The 14,756-nt window shown below is 55.9% G+C and overlaps 1 protein-coding gene across 1 annotated transcript in view; it reads right to left on the bottom strand.

The window, feature by feature from the left end:
* LOC121870289 overlaps positions 1-14,756 on the bottom strand; it is a 145,421-nt gene that overhangs the window by 93,344 nt on the left and 37,321 nt on the right. Inside the window, exons 5-6 of the mRNA XM_042372083.1 lie at positions 11,993-12,172; positions 11,128-11,261 (exon numbers count right to left, since the gene is read on the bottom strand). Coding sequence (XP_042228017.1) covers positions 11,128-11,261; positions 11,993-12,172 — 314 coding nt within the window. The remainder of the gene's footprint in view (positions 1-11,127; positions 11,262-11,992; positions 12,173-14,756) is intronic.

Below are 14,756 nucleotides of genomic sequence, written 5' to 3'. Positions count from 1 at the left end.
TCTTTGTTTTATAGTTTGGGTTTTTTTTGTTTTGCGATTATTTTATTGTATTATTGTATTGTTATTGTATGTTATTTATTCTATTTATTATACAACACGAACAATACAAGATTGACTTTTTATAAGATTTCATTTGTGATATACAGTAGGTCTATATATGTTTATTTATCAAAAGTTTTAACTTCATAAAGTATAAAAAATAATAAGTTTTCCCACAATGTTCGAATTCTTAAACATTTTTCTATTGTAATGTTTAGTACCTTTAACCCCTTATGTACGGGGTCCTCTCTGAGCTGTTGGTCAAATAAAATATTAAAAGTGGCGTCCCCGAAGTGAAAGAAATAATGCCGCAAATTCAGTAGTTCCCCTAAAAAATGGTTTTCTATGTCAGTGTGTTAGGGAGGAGGAGGAGGGGTAACTGCTAAAAAATATGTCCGTCTCTATCTCAAGTATTATTCCTCAACTACAATAGCTATTTTATTTTTGTTTTATTCCTCGACTCTGAAAAAAATTATGTTTTTTAATATGCGTTAATTGTTTATTATCCTTTACCAACAACATACAAAAACGTCACATACAATTTACTGTCGTCTAAAATTGGGTCACAGCTATGTTGATATTATAATGTATTACTACGCTTCAACAATTATGATATTACATATATTATAGGTTAGTACATAAACTAGTTATCAATAAATAAAGATCAATAAAGACACTTATCTTCTGCTGGGCGTGTCAACAAATAAAAATCTTGTTTATCAAAGAGCCTTCACTTAACTTTACCTCTAGGTGATAATGACAGAAATAAATAATCTTACTGTTTCACCTTAATTACATACAAAGATGTCAGCAATGAAAACCTGACCACCTGAGGGAGAGAGAGGACCTACCTGACGGAGAGAGAAGGCCTACCTGACGGGGAGAGAAGGCCTACCTGACGGAGAGAGAGGACCTACCTGACGGAGAGAGAAGGCCTCCTGACGGGGAAAGAGGACCACTGACGGAGAGAGGACCTACCTGGCGGGAGAGAGGACCTACCTGACGGGGAGAGAGGACCTACCTGACGGGAGAGAGGACTACCTGACGGAGAGAGGACCTACCTGACGGGAGAGAGGACCTACCTGACGGGGAGAGAGGACTTACCTGACGGGGAGAGAGGACCCACTGGCGGGGAGAGAGACCTACCTGACGGGGAGAGAGGACCTACCTGACGGGGGAGAGAGGGACTTACCTGACGGAGAGAGACCTACCTGGCGGGGAGAGAGAGGACCTACCTGACGGGGAGAGAGACCCACTGACGGGAGAGGACCTACCTGACGGGAGAGAGGACCTACCTGGCGGGGGAGAGAGAGGACCTACCACGGGAGAGAGGACTTACCTGACGGAGAGAGGACCTACCTGGCGGGAGAGAGGACCTACCTGACGGGAGAGAGGACCTACCTGACGGGGAGAGAGGACCTACCTGACGGGAGAGGACTCACCTGACGGAGAGAGAGGACCTACCTGGCGGGAGAGAGGACCACCTGATGGGGAGAGAGAGGACCTACCTGACGGAGAGAGGACCTACCTGACGGGGAGAGAGGACTTACCTGACGGAGAGGACCTACCTGACGGGGAGAGAGGACCTACCTGGACGGAGAGAGACCTACCTGACGGGAGAGAGACCTACTCAAGGAGAGGACCTACCTGACGGGGAGAGAGAGGACCTACCTGACGGAGAGAGAGGACCTACTGACGGAGAGAGGAGCCTACCTGACGGGAGAGAGGGACCACCTGACGGAGAGAGAGGACCTACCTGACGGAGAGAGGACCTACCTGACGGGAGAGAGGACCTACCTGACGGAGAGAGAGGACCTACCCAGAGAGAAGGCCTACCTGGGGAAGAGGACCTACCTGACGGAGAGAGGACCTACCTGACGGGAGAGAGGACCTACCTGACGGAGAGAGAGGCTACCTGACGGGGAAAGAGGACCTACCTGACGAGACCAGACGGGAGAGAAGGCCTACCTGACGGGGAGAGGACCTACCTGACGGGGAGAGAGAGAGGACCTACCTGACGGGAGAGGACTTACCTGAGGGAGAGAGGGCCTCCCTGACGGGGAGAGAAGGCTACCTGACGGGGAGAGAGGACCTACCTGACGGGAGAGAGGACCTACTGACGGGAGAGAGAAGGCCTACCTGACGGGGAGAGAAGGCCTACCTGACGGGAAAGAGGACCTACCTGACGGGAGAGGACCTACCTGACGGGGAGAGATGACCTACCTGACGGGGAGAGAGGACCTACCTGACGGGAGAGAGGACTTACCTGACGGGGAGAGAAGGCCTACCTGACGGGGGAGAGGAACTACCTGACGGGGAGAGAGGACCTACCTGACGGAGAGAAGGCCTACCTGACGGGAGAAGGCCTACCTGACGGGGAGAGAGAGGACCTACCTGACGGGGAGAGAGGACTACCTGACGGGAGAGAGGACCTGGACGGGAGAGAGGACCTACCTGACGGGGAGAGAGGACCTACCTGACGGAGGAGAGAGAAGGCCTACCTGACGGGAGAAGGCCTACCTGACGAGGAAAGAGGACCACCTGACGGGGAGAGAGGACCTACCTGACGGGAGAGAGACCCACCTGACGGGGAGAGAGAGAGGACCTACCTGACGGGAGAGAGGACCTACCTGACGGGAGAGAGGACCTACCTGACGGGAGAGAGGACCTACTGACGGGGAAAGAGGACCCACTGACGGAGAGAGAGGACCTACCTACGGGGAGAGAGGACCTACCTGAAGGGGAGAGAGGACCACCTGACGGGGAGAGAGGACCTACCTGACGGGGAGAGAGGACCTACCTGACGGGAGAGAGGACCTACCTGACGGGGAGAGAGGACCTACCTGACGGGGAGAGGACCTACCTGACGGGGAGAGGAGGACCTACCTGACGGGGAAAGAGGACCTACCTGACGGAGAGAGAGAGAGGACCTACCTGACGGGAGAGAGGACCCACCTGACGGGGAGAGAGGACCTACCTGACGGGAGAGAAGGCCTACCTGACGGGGAGAGAGGACCTACCTGACGGAGAGAGGACCTACCTGACGGGGAGAGAGGACCTACCACGGGAGAGAGGACCCACCTGACGGGGAGAGAGGACCTACCTGACGAGGAAAGAGGACCTACCTGACGGGAGAAGGCCTACCTGACGAGGAAAGAGGACCTACCGACGGGGAGAGAGGACCTACCTGACGGGGAGAGAGGACCTACCTGACGAGGAAAGAGGACCTACCTGACGGGGAGAGAGGACCTACCTGACGGGAGAGAGGACCTACCTGACGGGGAGAGAGGACCTACCTGACGGGAAAGAGGACCTACCTGACGGGAGAGAGGACCTACCTGACGGGAGAGAGACCTACCTGACGGAGGAAAGAGGACCTACTGAAGGGAGAAGGCACCTGGAGAGGAAAGAGGACCTACCTGACGAGGAAAGAGGACCTACCTGACGGGGAGAAGGCCTACTGACGAGGAAAGAGACCCACCTGACGGGGAGAGAGGACCTACCTGACGGGAGAGAGGACCTACCTGACGGGGAGAGAGGACCTACCTGACGGGGGAAAAGAGGACCCACCTGACGGAGAGAGAGGACCTACCTGACGGGGAGAGAGGACCTACCTGAAGGGAGAGGAGGACCACCTGACGGGAGAGAGGACCCACTGACGGGGGAGAGAGAGGACCTACCTGACGGGGGAGAAGGACCACCTGACGGGGAGAGAGGACCTACCTGACGGGGAGAGAGGACCTACCTGACGGGGAGAGAGGACCTACCTGACGGGGAGAGGACCTACCTGACGGAGAGGGACCTACCTGACGGAGAGAGAGAAGGCCTACCTGACGGGGAGAGAGGACCTACCTGACGGAGAGAAGGCCTACCTGACGAGGAAAGAGGACCTACCTGACGGGGAGAGAGGACCTACCTGACGGGGAGAGAGGACCTACCTGACGGAGAGAGAGGACCACTGACGGAGAGAGAGGGACCTACCTGACGGGGAGAGAGGACCTACCTGAGGGGAGAGAGACCTACCTGACGGAGAGAGAGACCTACCTGACGGGGAGAGAGGGACCTACCTGACGGGGAGAGAGAGGACCTACCTGACGGAGAGAAGGCCTACCTGACGGGGAGAGAGGGACCCACTGACGGGGAGAGGACCCACCTGACGGGGAGAGAGGACTACCTGACGGGAGAGAACCTACCTGACGGAGAGAGAAGGCCTACCTGACGGGAGAGAGGACCTACCTGACGGAGAGAGAGGACCTACCTGACGGGAGAAGGCCACCTGACGAGGAAAGAGGACCTACCTGACGGGGAGAGGACCTACCTGACGGGGGAGAGGACCTACCTGACGGGAGAGAGGACCTACCTGACGAGGACCACCTGACGGGAGAGAGGACCTACCTGAAGGGGAGAGAGGACCTACCTGACGGGGGAGAGGACCTACCTGACGGGGAGAGAGGACCTACCTGACGGGGAGAGAGGACCTACCTGACGGGGAGAGAGGACCTACCTGACGGGGAGAGAGGACCTACCTGACGGGGAGAGAAGGCCTACCTGACGGGGAGAGAGGACCTACCTGAAGGGAGAGAGGACCACTTGACGGGAGAGGACCTACCTGACGGAGAGAGAGGACCTACCGACGGGGAGAGAACTACCTGACGGAGAGAAGGCTACCTGACGGGGAGAGAGGACCTACCTGACGGGGAGAGACCTACCTGACGGGGAGAGAGGACCTACCTGACGGAGAGAGGGACCTACTTGACGGGAGAGAGGACCTACCTGACGGGGGAGAGAGAAGCCTACCTGACGGGGAGAGGACCTACCTGACGGAGAGGACCTACCTGACGGGGAGAGAGGACCTACCTGACGGAGAGAGAGGACCTACCTGACGGAGAGAAAGGACCTACCTGACGGAGAGAAAGGACCTACCTGAAGGGGAGAGAGGACCTACCTGACGGGAAGAGAGGACCTACCTGACGGGAAGAGAGAGGACCTACCTGACGGGAGAGAGGACCTACCTGACGGGAGAGAGGACTACCTGACAGGGAAGAGAGGACCTACCTGACGGGAAGAGGACCTACCTGACGGGGAGAGAGGACCTACCTGACGGGAGAGAGGACCACCACGGGGAGAGAGGACCTACCTGGACGGGAGAGAGGACCTACCTGACGGGGAGAGAGGACCTACCTGACGGGGAGAGAGGACCTACCTGACGGGGAGAGGGACCTACCTGACGGGGGAGAGAGACCTACCTGACGGGGAGAGAGGACCACCTGACGGGGAGAGAGGACCACCTGACGGGGAGAGAGGACCTACCTGACGGGGAGAGAGACCTACCTGACGGGGGAGAGAGAACCTACCTGAAGGGAGAGAGGGACCTACCTGACAGGAAGAGAGGACCACCTGACGGGGAGAGAGGACCTACCTGACGGGGAGAGAGAGGACCTACCTGACGGGAGAGAGACCTACCTGACGGGGAGAGAGGACCTACCTGACGGGAGAGAGGACCTACCTGAAGGGGAGAGAGGACCACCTGACGGGAAGAGAGGACCCACTGACGGAAGAGAGGACCTACCTGACGGGAGAGAGAGGACCTACCTGACGGGAGAGAGGACTTACCTGACAGGAAGAGAGGACCTACCTGACGGGAAGAGAGGACCTACCTGACGGGGAGGAGGACCTACCTGACGGGGAGAGAGGACTACTGACGGGGAGAGGAGGACCTACTGACGGGGAGAGAGACCATCGACGGGGAGAGAGGACTACCTGACGGGGAGAGAGGACCTACCTGACGGGAGAGAGGACCTACCTGACGGGGAGAGAGACCTACCTGGACGGGGAGAGAGGACCTACCTGACGGGGAGAGAGGACCTACCTGACGGGAGAGGACCTACCTGACGGGGAGAGAGGACCTACCTGACGGGGAGAGAGGACCTACCTGACGGGGAGAGAGGACCACCACGGGGAGAGAGAGGACCTACCTGACGGGGAGAGAGGACCTACTGACGGGGGAGAGAGGACCTACCTGACGGGGGAGAGGACCTACCTGACGGGGAGAGAGGACCTACCTGGGAGAGAGAGAGGACCTACCTGACGGGAGAGAGAGGACCTACCTGACGGGGAGAGAGGACCTACCTGACGGGGAGAGAGGGACCACCTGACGAGAGAGGACCTACCTGACGGGAGAGAGGACCTACCTGACGGGGAGAGAGACCTACCTGACGGGGAGAGAGAGGACCTACCTACGGGGAGAGGACCTACCTGGGAGAGAGGACCTACCTGACGGGGAGAGAGGACCTACCGGAGGGGGAGAGAGGACCTACCGGACGGAGAGAGAAGGCCCTGACGGGGAGAGAGGACCTACCTGACGGGGAGAGAGGACCTACCTGACGGGAGAGAGGACCACTGACGGGGAGAGAGGACCCACCTGACCGGGAAGAGAGACCTACCTGACGGGGAGAGAGGACCTACCTGACGGGAGAGAGGACCTACCTGACGGGAAGAGAAGGCACCTGACGGGAGAGAGGACCTACTAACGGGGAGAGAGGACCTACCTGACGGGAAGGAGAAGGCCTACCTGACGGGGAGAGAAGGCCCCCTGACGGGGAGAGAGGCCTCCCTGACGGGGAGAGAGGACCCACCTGACGGGGAGAGGACCTACCTGACGGGGAGAGAGGACCTACGGACGGGAAGAGAGGACCTACCTGACGGGGAGAGAGGACCACCTGGACGGGGAGAGAGAGGACCTACCTGACGGGAAGAGAAGGCCTACCGACGGAAGAGAGGACCTACCTAACGGGGAGAGAGGACCTACCTGACGGGAAGAGAAGGCCTACCTGACGGGGAGAGAAGGCCTACCTGTCGGAGACCCAGAACAAAGAAGAATGACAACCTATTTAAGGAATAGGGAGGCCCACCTGATGGAGAAGGAAGATTGATCTAGGGATGGAGGTCGGCTGCTTGACACCGAGGACGTTCCTGGTAAAGCAAAGAAAATGAAGACCTACCTACCAGAGGAGGCGAAGAAGAGGACCCGCCCTACAGAAGCTGAGAAATTACCTGACGAAGTAAAAGGACCCATCTGACTTGGTAAAGATACCCACTAGAAGGATAGAGATGGAGAGGACCACCGACGGAGGGGGAAAACTCACCTGTCAGAAAGGGGAATTCACTTGTCCCAAGAGGATCTATCTGGATCACCTGCCTGACGAAGATGGGACCTACCTGATGAAGGGAGGACCTACCTGACGATGAGAGGACCTGCCTGACGAAGATGGGACCTACCTGACGAAGATGGGACCTACTCGACGAAGATGGGACCTACCTGACGAAGATGGGACCTACCTGACGAAGGAAGGACCTACCTGACGAAGGAGACCTATCTGGACGAAGGGAGGACCTGCCTGACGAAGATAGTGACCTACCTGGAGAAGGAGGACCTACTTGACGATGGGAGGACCTACCTGACAAAGGAGACCTACCGACGATGAGAGGACTACCTGACAAAGGGAGGACCTACCTGACGAGTGAGAGGACCTACCTGACGAGATGAGAGACCTGCCTGACGGGGGAGAGGACCTACCTGACGGGGAGAGAGGACCACCTGACGGGAAGAGAGGACCTACCTGACAGGAAGAGAGGGCCTCCCTGACGGGGAGAGGACCTACCTGACGGGGAGAGAGGACCTACCTGACGGAGGGAAAACTCACCTGTCAGAAGGGGAATTCACTTGGCCCAAGAGGATCTATCTGGATCACCTTCTGACGAAGATGGGACCTACCTGATGAAGGGAGGACCTACCTGACGATGAGAGGACCTGCCTGACGAGACCCACCTGATGAAGGGAGGACCTACCTGACGATGAGAGGACCTGCTTGACGAAGATGGCCCACTGACGATGGGGACCTACCTGATGAAGGAGGACCCACCTGACGATGAGAGGACCTGCCTGACGAGACCTACCTGATGAAGGGAGGACCTACCTGACGATGAGAGGACCTGCTGACGAAGATGGGTACCTGACGAGAGAGGACCTACCTGATGAAGGGAGGACCTACCTGACGATGAGAGGACCTACCTGACGAAGATGGGACCTACCTGATGAAGGAAGGACCTACCTGACGATGAGAGGACCTGCCTGACGAAGATGGGGACCTACCTGACGAAGGAGGACCTACCTGACGAAGGAGGATCTACCTGACGATGAGAGGACCTACTTGACGATGAGAGCGACCTGCCTGACGATGAGAGGACCTGCCTGACGAGACCTACCTGATGAAGGAAGGACCTACCTGACGATGGGAGGACCTGCCTGACGAAGATGGGACCTACCTGACGAAGGAGGACCTACCTGACGAAGGAGACCTGCCTGACGAAGATGGGACCCACCTAACGATGAGAGGACCTGCCTGACGAAGATGGGACCTACTGACGAAGGGAGGACCTGCCTGACGAAGATGGGACCTACCTGACGAAGATGGGACCTACCTGACGAAGATGGGACCTACTGACGAAGGGAGGACCTGCCTGACGAAGGGAGGACCTGCTGACGAAGGAGGACCTGCGACGAGGAGGCTGCCTGACGAAGGAGGACCTGCCTGAAGAAGGGAGGACCTACCTGACGAAGATGGACCTATCTGACGAAGATGGGACCTACCTGACGAAGATGGGACCTACAGATGAAGGAGGACCTACCTGACGAAGGAGGACCTGCTCGACGAAGGAGGACCTGCCTGACGAAGGAGGACCTGCCTGACGAAGGGGACCTGCCTGACGAAGATAGAACCTACCTGATGAAAAATGGGACCTACATGACAAAGGAGGACCTACCTGACGAAGGAGACCTACCGACGAAGGAGGACCTGCCTGACGAAGGAGGACTGCCTGACGAAGATAGGACCTACCTGACGAAGGAAGGACCTATCTGACGAAGGAGGACCTGCCTGACGAAGATGGGACCTACCTGACGAAGAGGATCTTACCTGACAAAGGAGGACCTACTTGACGAGGGGAGGACCTACCTGACGATGAGAGGACCTGCCGATGAAGATGGGACCTACCTGACGAAGGAGAACTGCCTGACGAAGGAGACCTACCTGACGATGAGAGGACCTGCCTGACGAAGATGGGACCACCTGACGAAGATGGGACCTTCCTGACGAAGAGGACCTTCCTGATGAAGGAGGACCTACCTGACGATGAGAGGACCTGCCTGACGAAGATGGGACCTACCTGACGATGAGAGGACCTCCCTGACGAAGATGGACCTACCTGATGAAGGAGGACCCACTGACGAAGGGAGGATCTACCTGACGAAGGGAGGACCTGCCTGACGAAGGAGACCTACTGACGAAAATAGACCTAACTGACGAAGGGAGGACCTACTCTGACGAAGGGAGGACCTACCTGACGAAGGGAGGACCAAACTGACAAAGGATAGACCTAACTGACGAAGGGAGGACCTGCCTGAGGAAGGGAAGACCTACCTGTTGAAGGGAGGACCAAACTGACAAAGGATAGACCTACATGACGAAGGGAAAACCTGCCTGACGAAGGGAGGACCTGCCTGACGAAGGGAGGACCAAACTGACGAAGGATAGACCTACCTGACGAAGGGAAGACCTGCCTGACGAAGGGAGGACCTGCCTGACGAAGGGAGGACCAAACTGACGAAGGATAGACCTACCTGACGAAGGGAGCACCAAACTGACGAAGGATAGACCTACCTGACGAAGGGGGGACCTTCCTGACGAAGGAAGGACCTAACTAACTGAATCCACCTGAAGGAGGGAGGACCTACCTGAAGGAGGGAGGACCTACCAGAAGGAGGAAGGACCTAACTGAGGGAGGGAGGACCTACCTGAAGGAGGAAGGACCTACCTGAAGGAGGAAGGACGTACCTGAAGGAGGGAGGACCTACCTGAAGGAGGGAGGACCTACCTGAAGGAGGGAGGACCTACCTGAAGGAGGAAGGACCTACCTGAAGGAGGGAGGACCTACCTGAAGGAGGAAGGACCTACCTGAAGGAGGGAGGACCTGCCTGAAGGAGGGAGGACCTATCTGAGGGAGGGAGGACCTATCTGAGGGAGGGAGGACCTACCTGAGGGAGGAAGGACCTACCTGAAGGAGGAAGGACGTACCTGAAGGAGGGAGGACCTACCTGAAGGAGGGAGGACCTACCTGAAGGAGGAAGGACCTACCTGAAGGAGGAGACCTACCTGAAGGAGGAAGGACCTACCTGAAGGAGGGAGGACCTACTGAAGGAGGGAGGACCTATCTGAGGGAGGAAGGACCTACTCTGCAGGAGGGAGGACCTACCTGAAGGAGGAAGGACCTACCTGAAGGAGGGAGGACCTACCTGAAGGAGGGAGGACCTACCAGAAGGAGGAAGGACGTACCTGCAGGAGGGAGTACCTACCTGAAGAAGGGAGAACCTACCTGAAGGAGGAAGGACCTACCTGAAGGAGGGAGGACCTACCTGAAGGAGGAAGGACTTACCTGGAGGAGGGAGGACCTACCTGAAGGAGGGAGGACCTACCTGAAGGAGGAAGGACTTACCTGAAGGAGGGAGGACGTACCTGAAGGAGGAAGGATGTACCTGAAGGAGAAAGGACGTACCTGAAGGAGGAAGGACCTACCTGAAGGAGGAAGGACCTACCTGAAGGAGGGAAAGACTGTACCTGAGTCTGGGAGAGGAACTATCTGACCCAGGGTAAGGAGGAGCCACTAAGTGAAGACCTACCTGACGGTGGTGTGAGGTGATCCTGACGAAGTGCCAGTACCCACCTGAGAGTATTGTTACACACACACACACACACACACACACACTTAGAAACGGATTGACCTACGGTACCTGACACAGAAGAAGGATTCATCTGACGGAGGAAATACAATTCATCTGACGGTGAAAGGAGGGAAACCACCTAATGGAAGAGGATCTACCTGACGAAGGAAACAGGCGCCTTCCGAGAGGATGTGGAATACCCATCAGAGAAGAGGAGGAGGAGGGAAAGGGAGAGAGCTCCATCTATGACACAGGAAGAAGAAAAGAGACGACCCACCTGACGAGACGACCCACCTGACGAAGGAACTCACCTGTAACTTGCCGATGGTGGAGGGCGAGTGCGTTCGTATCCGATACGTTTCTGGGGATCCTGGCGACGTAATGGTGACACTGGGGCGACGATCACGACCCGGCTCCGGCAGTTTCCTTGGGTCGTAGGGCTCACCTGAGGAAGTGACCAGTGTATATTTAAGTCTAGACGATGACGGAGGCGGTGAAGCAGGTGTGGGTGGACGGGTAGGCCTAACTGGGGAGAAACTAGTCAGGTAAAGCAGGTAATGTGACCGATGATTAGGGGATCATCTACAGGAGGAGGATGTGGAAGAAGGGGACGCTGAAGGAGGTAGAGAGACACTAGAGAGCTTGACTGGTGTTAGTGAGACAGGAGAGATGAGGGTAAAGTGAGAGAGAGAGTGAGAGAGAGAGAGAGAGAGAGAGAGAGAGAGAGAGAGAGAGAGAGAGAGAGAGAGAGGGGCAATATTTACAGTTTATGTAAATTCTCTATATAATTCTGACGACATGTTGGAGCCAAGATTTATATTAATAAGTGGAATATATAAATTAGTTGTGTTAATAACCTATAACCCTAAATATAACCTAACCTAACCTAACCTAACCTAACCTAACCTAACCTAACCTAACCTAACCTAACCTAACCTAACCTAACCTAACCATAAATCGTACAGGTGTTATATTGTCTAAAATGTTGTTATAGGAGTTACTTATTTTTATCTGTATTTTCTTATTTATTTGGGGTATTTTTTGACGGTTTATAAATTTTGCTGATTAACTATTCTCTCTCTCTCTCTCTCTCTCTCTCTCTCTCATACATCCCCCTGAAAGAGAGAGACTGTATGTATGTATGTATGTATGTATGTATAAACTACCATACAGTACCTTTAGACGTGAGGCCAGCGTGTGTGTGTCGTCGGGCCGGTTGCCTCCCAACGTCAGATAGTTGCCGGGACACAATCAGCTCCACCTGAGGCTCCTGGCGGGACTCAGCGATAATGTCGTATACTTCCTCGAACGTCTTACCCTGTAGTGACCTTCCGTTCCACTCCAGTACTTCGTCTCCTGTAAGTGGTGGAGTGGGTTAGTAGTGGAGTGGTGGAGTGGGTTAGTAGTGGAGTGGTGGTGGAGTAGTGGAGTAAAAGTAACATACTAAAGTAAACATATTTCTTATTGTTGATGGTCAGGTAAGGACACAGCCACACCTTGGCCGGAAACATAATGTTTTCCTCCTCCATCTGGCTCTTGTATAATCCAGTGGGCCCCTACACACCCCAGATAGCTCCTACACCCCCCAGCTGGCTCCTACACACCCCAGCTGGCTCCTACACATCCCAGCTGGCTCCTACACACCCCAGATAGCTCCTACACCCCCCAGCTGGCTCCTACACACCCCAGCTGGCTCCTACACATCCCAGCTGGCTCCTACACACCCCAGATAGCTCCTACACCCCCCAGCTGGGCTCTTGACACACCCCAGCTGGCCCCTACACACCCCAGCTGGCTCCCTACACACACCCAGCTGGCTCCTATACACCCAGCTGGCTTCCTACACACCTGCTGGCCTTGGCCACACACCTCAGCTGGCTCTTGCCACACCCCAGCTGGCCCCTACACACCTGTAGCGCTGGCTTCCTTACACACCCCGGGCTGGCTCCTACACACCCCAGCTGGCCTTGACACACCCCCAGCTGGCTCCTACACACCCTGGAAGCTGGCCCTGAGCACACCCCAGCTGGCCCCTACATACCCCAGCTGGCTCCTATACACCCAGCTGGCTCCTACACACCCAGCTGGGATCCTACACACCTCAGCTGGGCTCCCACACACCCCAGCTGGCTCACACACCCCAGCTGGCTCCTACACACCCCAGCTGGCCCCCTACACACCCTGAAGCTGGCCTCCTCACACACCCAGCTGGCTCCTATACACCCAGCTGGCTCCACACACCTCAGCTGGCTCCTACACACCCCAGCTGGCTCCTACACACCCAGCTGGCTCCTATACACCCAGCTGGCTCTCACACACACCCCAGCTGGCTCCTACACACCCCAGTTGCCCCCTACACACCCCCAGCTGGCCCCTTTACACACCCAGCTGGCTTCCTATACACCCAGCTGGCTCCTACACACCCTGTGCTGGCTCTCTACACACCCCAGCTGGCCTCCCTACAATACTCCAGCTGGCTTCCTATACACTCCAGCTGGCTCCACACACCCCAGCTGGCTCCTACAGACTCCAGCTGGCTCCTACACACCCAAGTGGCTCCTACACACCCAGCTGGCTCCTACACACCCAAGTGGCTCCTACACACTCCAGCTGGCTCCTATACACTCCAAGTGGCTCCTACACACCCAAGTGGCTCCTACACACTCCAGCTAGCCTTCTACACACTCCAGCTGGCTCCTACACACTCCAAGTGGCTCCTACACACTCCAAGTGGCTCCTAAACACTCCAAGTGGCTCCTACACACTCCAAGTGGCTCCTACACACTCCAGATGGCTCCTACACACTCCAGATGGCTCCTACACACTCCAGATGGCTCCTACACACTCCAAGTGGCTCCTACACACCCAAGTGGCTCCTACACACCCAAGTGGCTCCCATACCCAGATGGCTCCTACACACTCCAGATGGCTCCTACACACTCCAAGTGGCTCCTACACACTCCAGATGGCTCCTACACACTCCAGATGGCTCCTACACACTCCAAGTGGCTCCTACACACTCCAGATGGCTCCTGCATATTCTAACTGGCACATTTATGTCCTACCTGACCCATGTGTGTTCTATCTGGCCCGTGTACTTTCTACCTGGCTCGTGTAAGCGCTATCCGACCTACGTATGCGCTATCCGGCCCAAGTATGCTTTATCCGGCTCCTGTATGTGTTCCAGCTGGCTCAGACATGAAGGAGCCAACAGGCAGCATGAGTCATAGTGGCCCACGCCCGTCTAGACATAGCGCTACCCTCTTACACGCCCATACACGCCGCCTCCTTCCCCTACACGCCCTCTCTCTTACCTACATCCTCTCCCCACGCCACGCCAGGTGAGATACTCTTAATTTCGCGGACCTCTACACGCCCCTACACGCCGCCTCCTCCCGTCCTGCGCCTCTCCCATATCTGTCTAGACACACAGACTGCATGGCGCGGTCTCCTACACATCCATACACGACTCCTCATGTCCCACGCCCCCCCCTAAGCTCGTCTAGACATACACTGCATGGCGCGGTCACCAACAACCATACACGCCTACTTCCCCACGCTCGTCTGGACACAGTACATGGCGCAGCTCACAACACGCCCATATATAAAACAATATAAAATAACAATATATCAACTATATAACAATAATAACAATAATAATAACAATAATAAGAACAATAAGAGTTAATATAGACTAATTAATGAGTAATGTGTTATATATTAGTTAGACATAAAGAGACGTGTTAATGTACATTTCTGAACCTGGAAGAAAATATGTGAGGAAGTGGTGTAAACAAACAGACAGACAGACAGACAGATAGGTCAGGGAAAATGCAATGAGTCACGCGCGCGCACACACCCCCACTGACCTCACACTCCCCACACACTCACCCCCATACACAAACCCCCACACACACACACACCCCACACACAAACCCCA

This window comes from Homarus americanus, unplaced genomic scaffold (assembly GCF_018991925.1).
Source record: "Homarus americanus isolate GMGI-L3 unplaced genomic scaffold, GMGI_Hamer_2.0 scaffold32583, whole genome shotgun sequence".
NCBI lineage: Eukaryota > Metazoa > Arthropoda > Malacostraca > Decapoda > Nephropidae > Homarus > Homarus americanus.
This window is presented reverse-complemented; position numbering and strand designations above follow the sequence as displayed.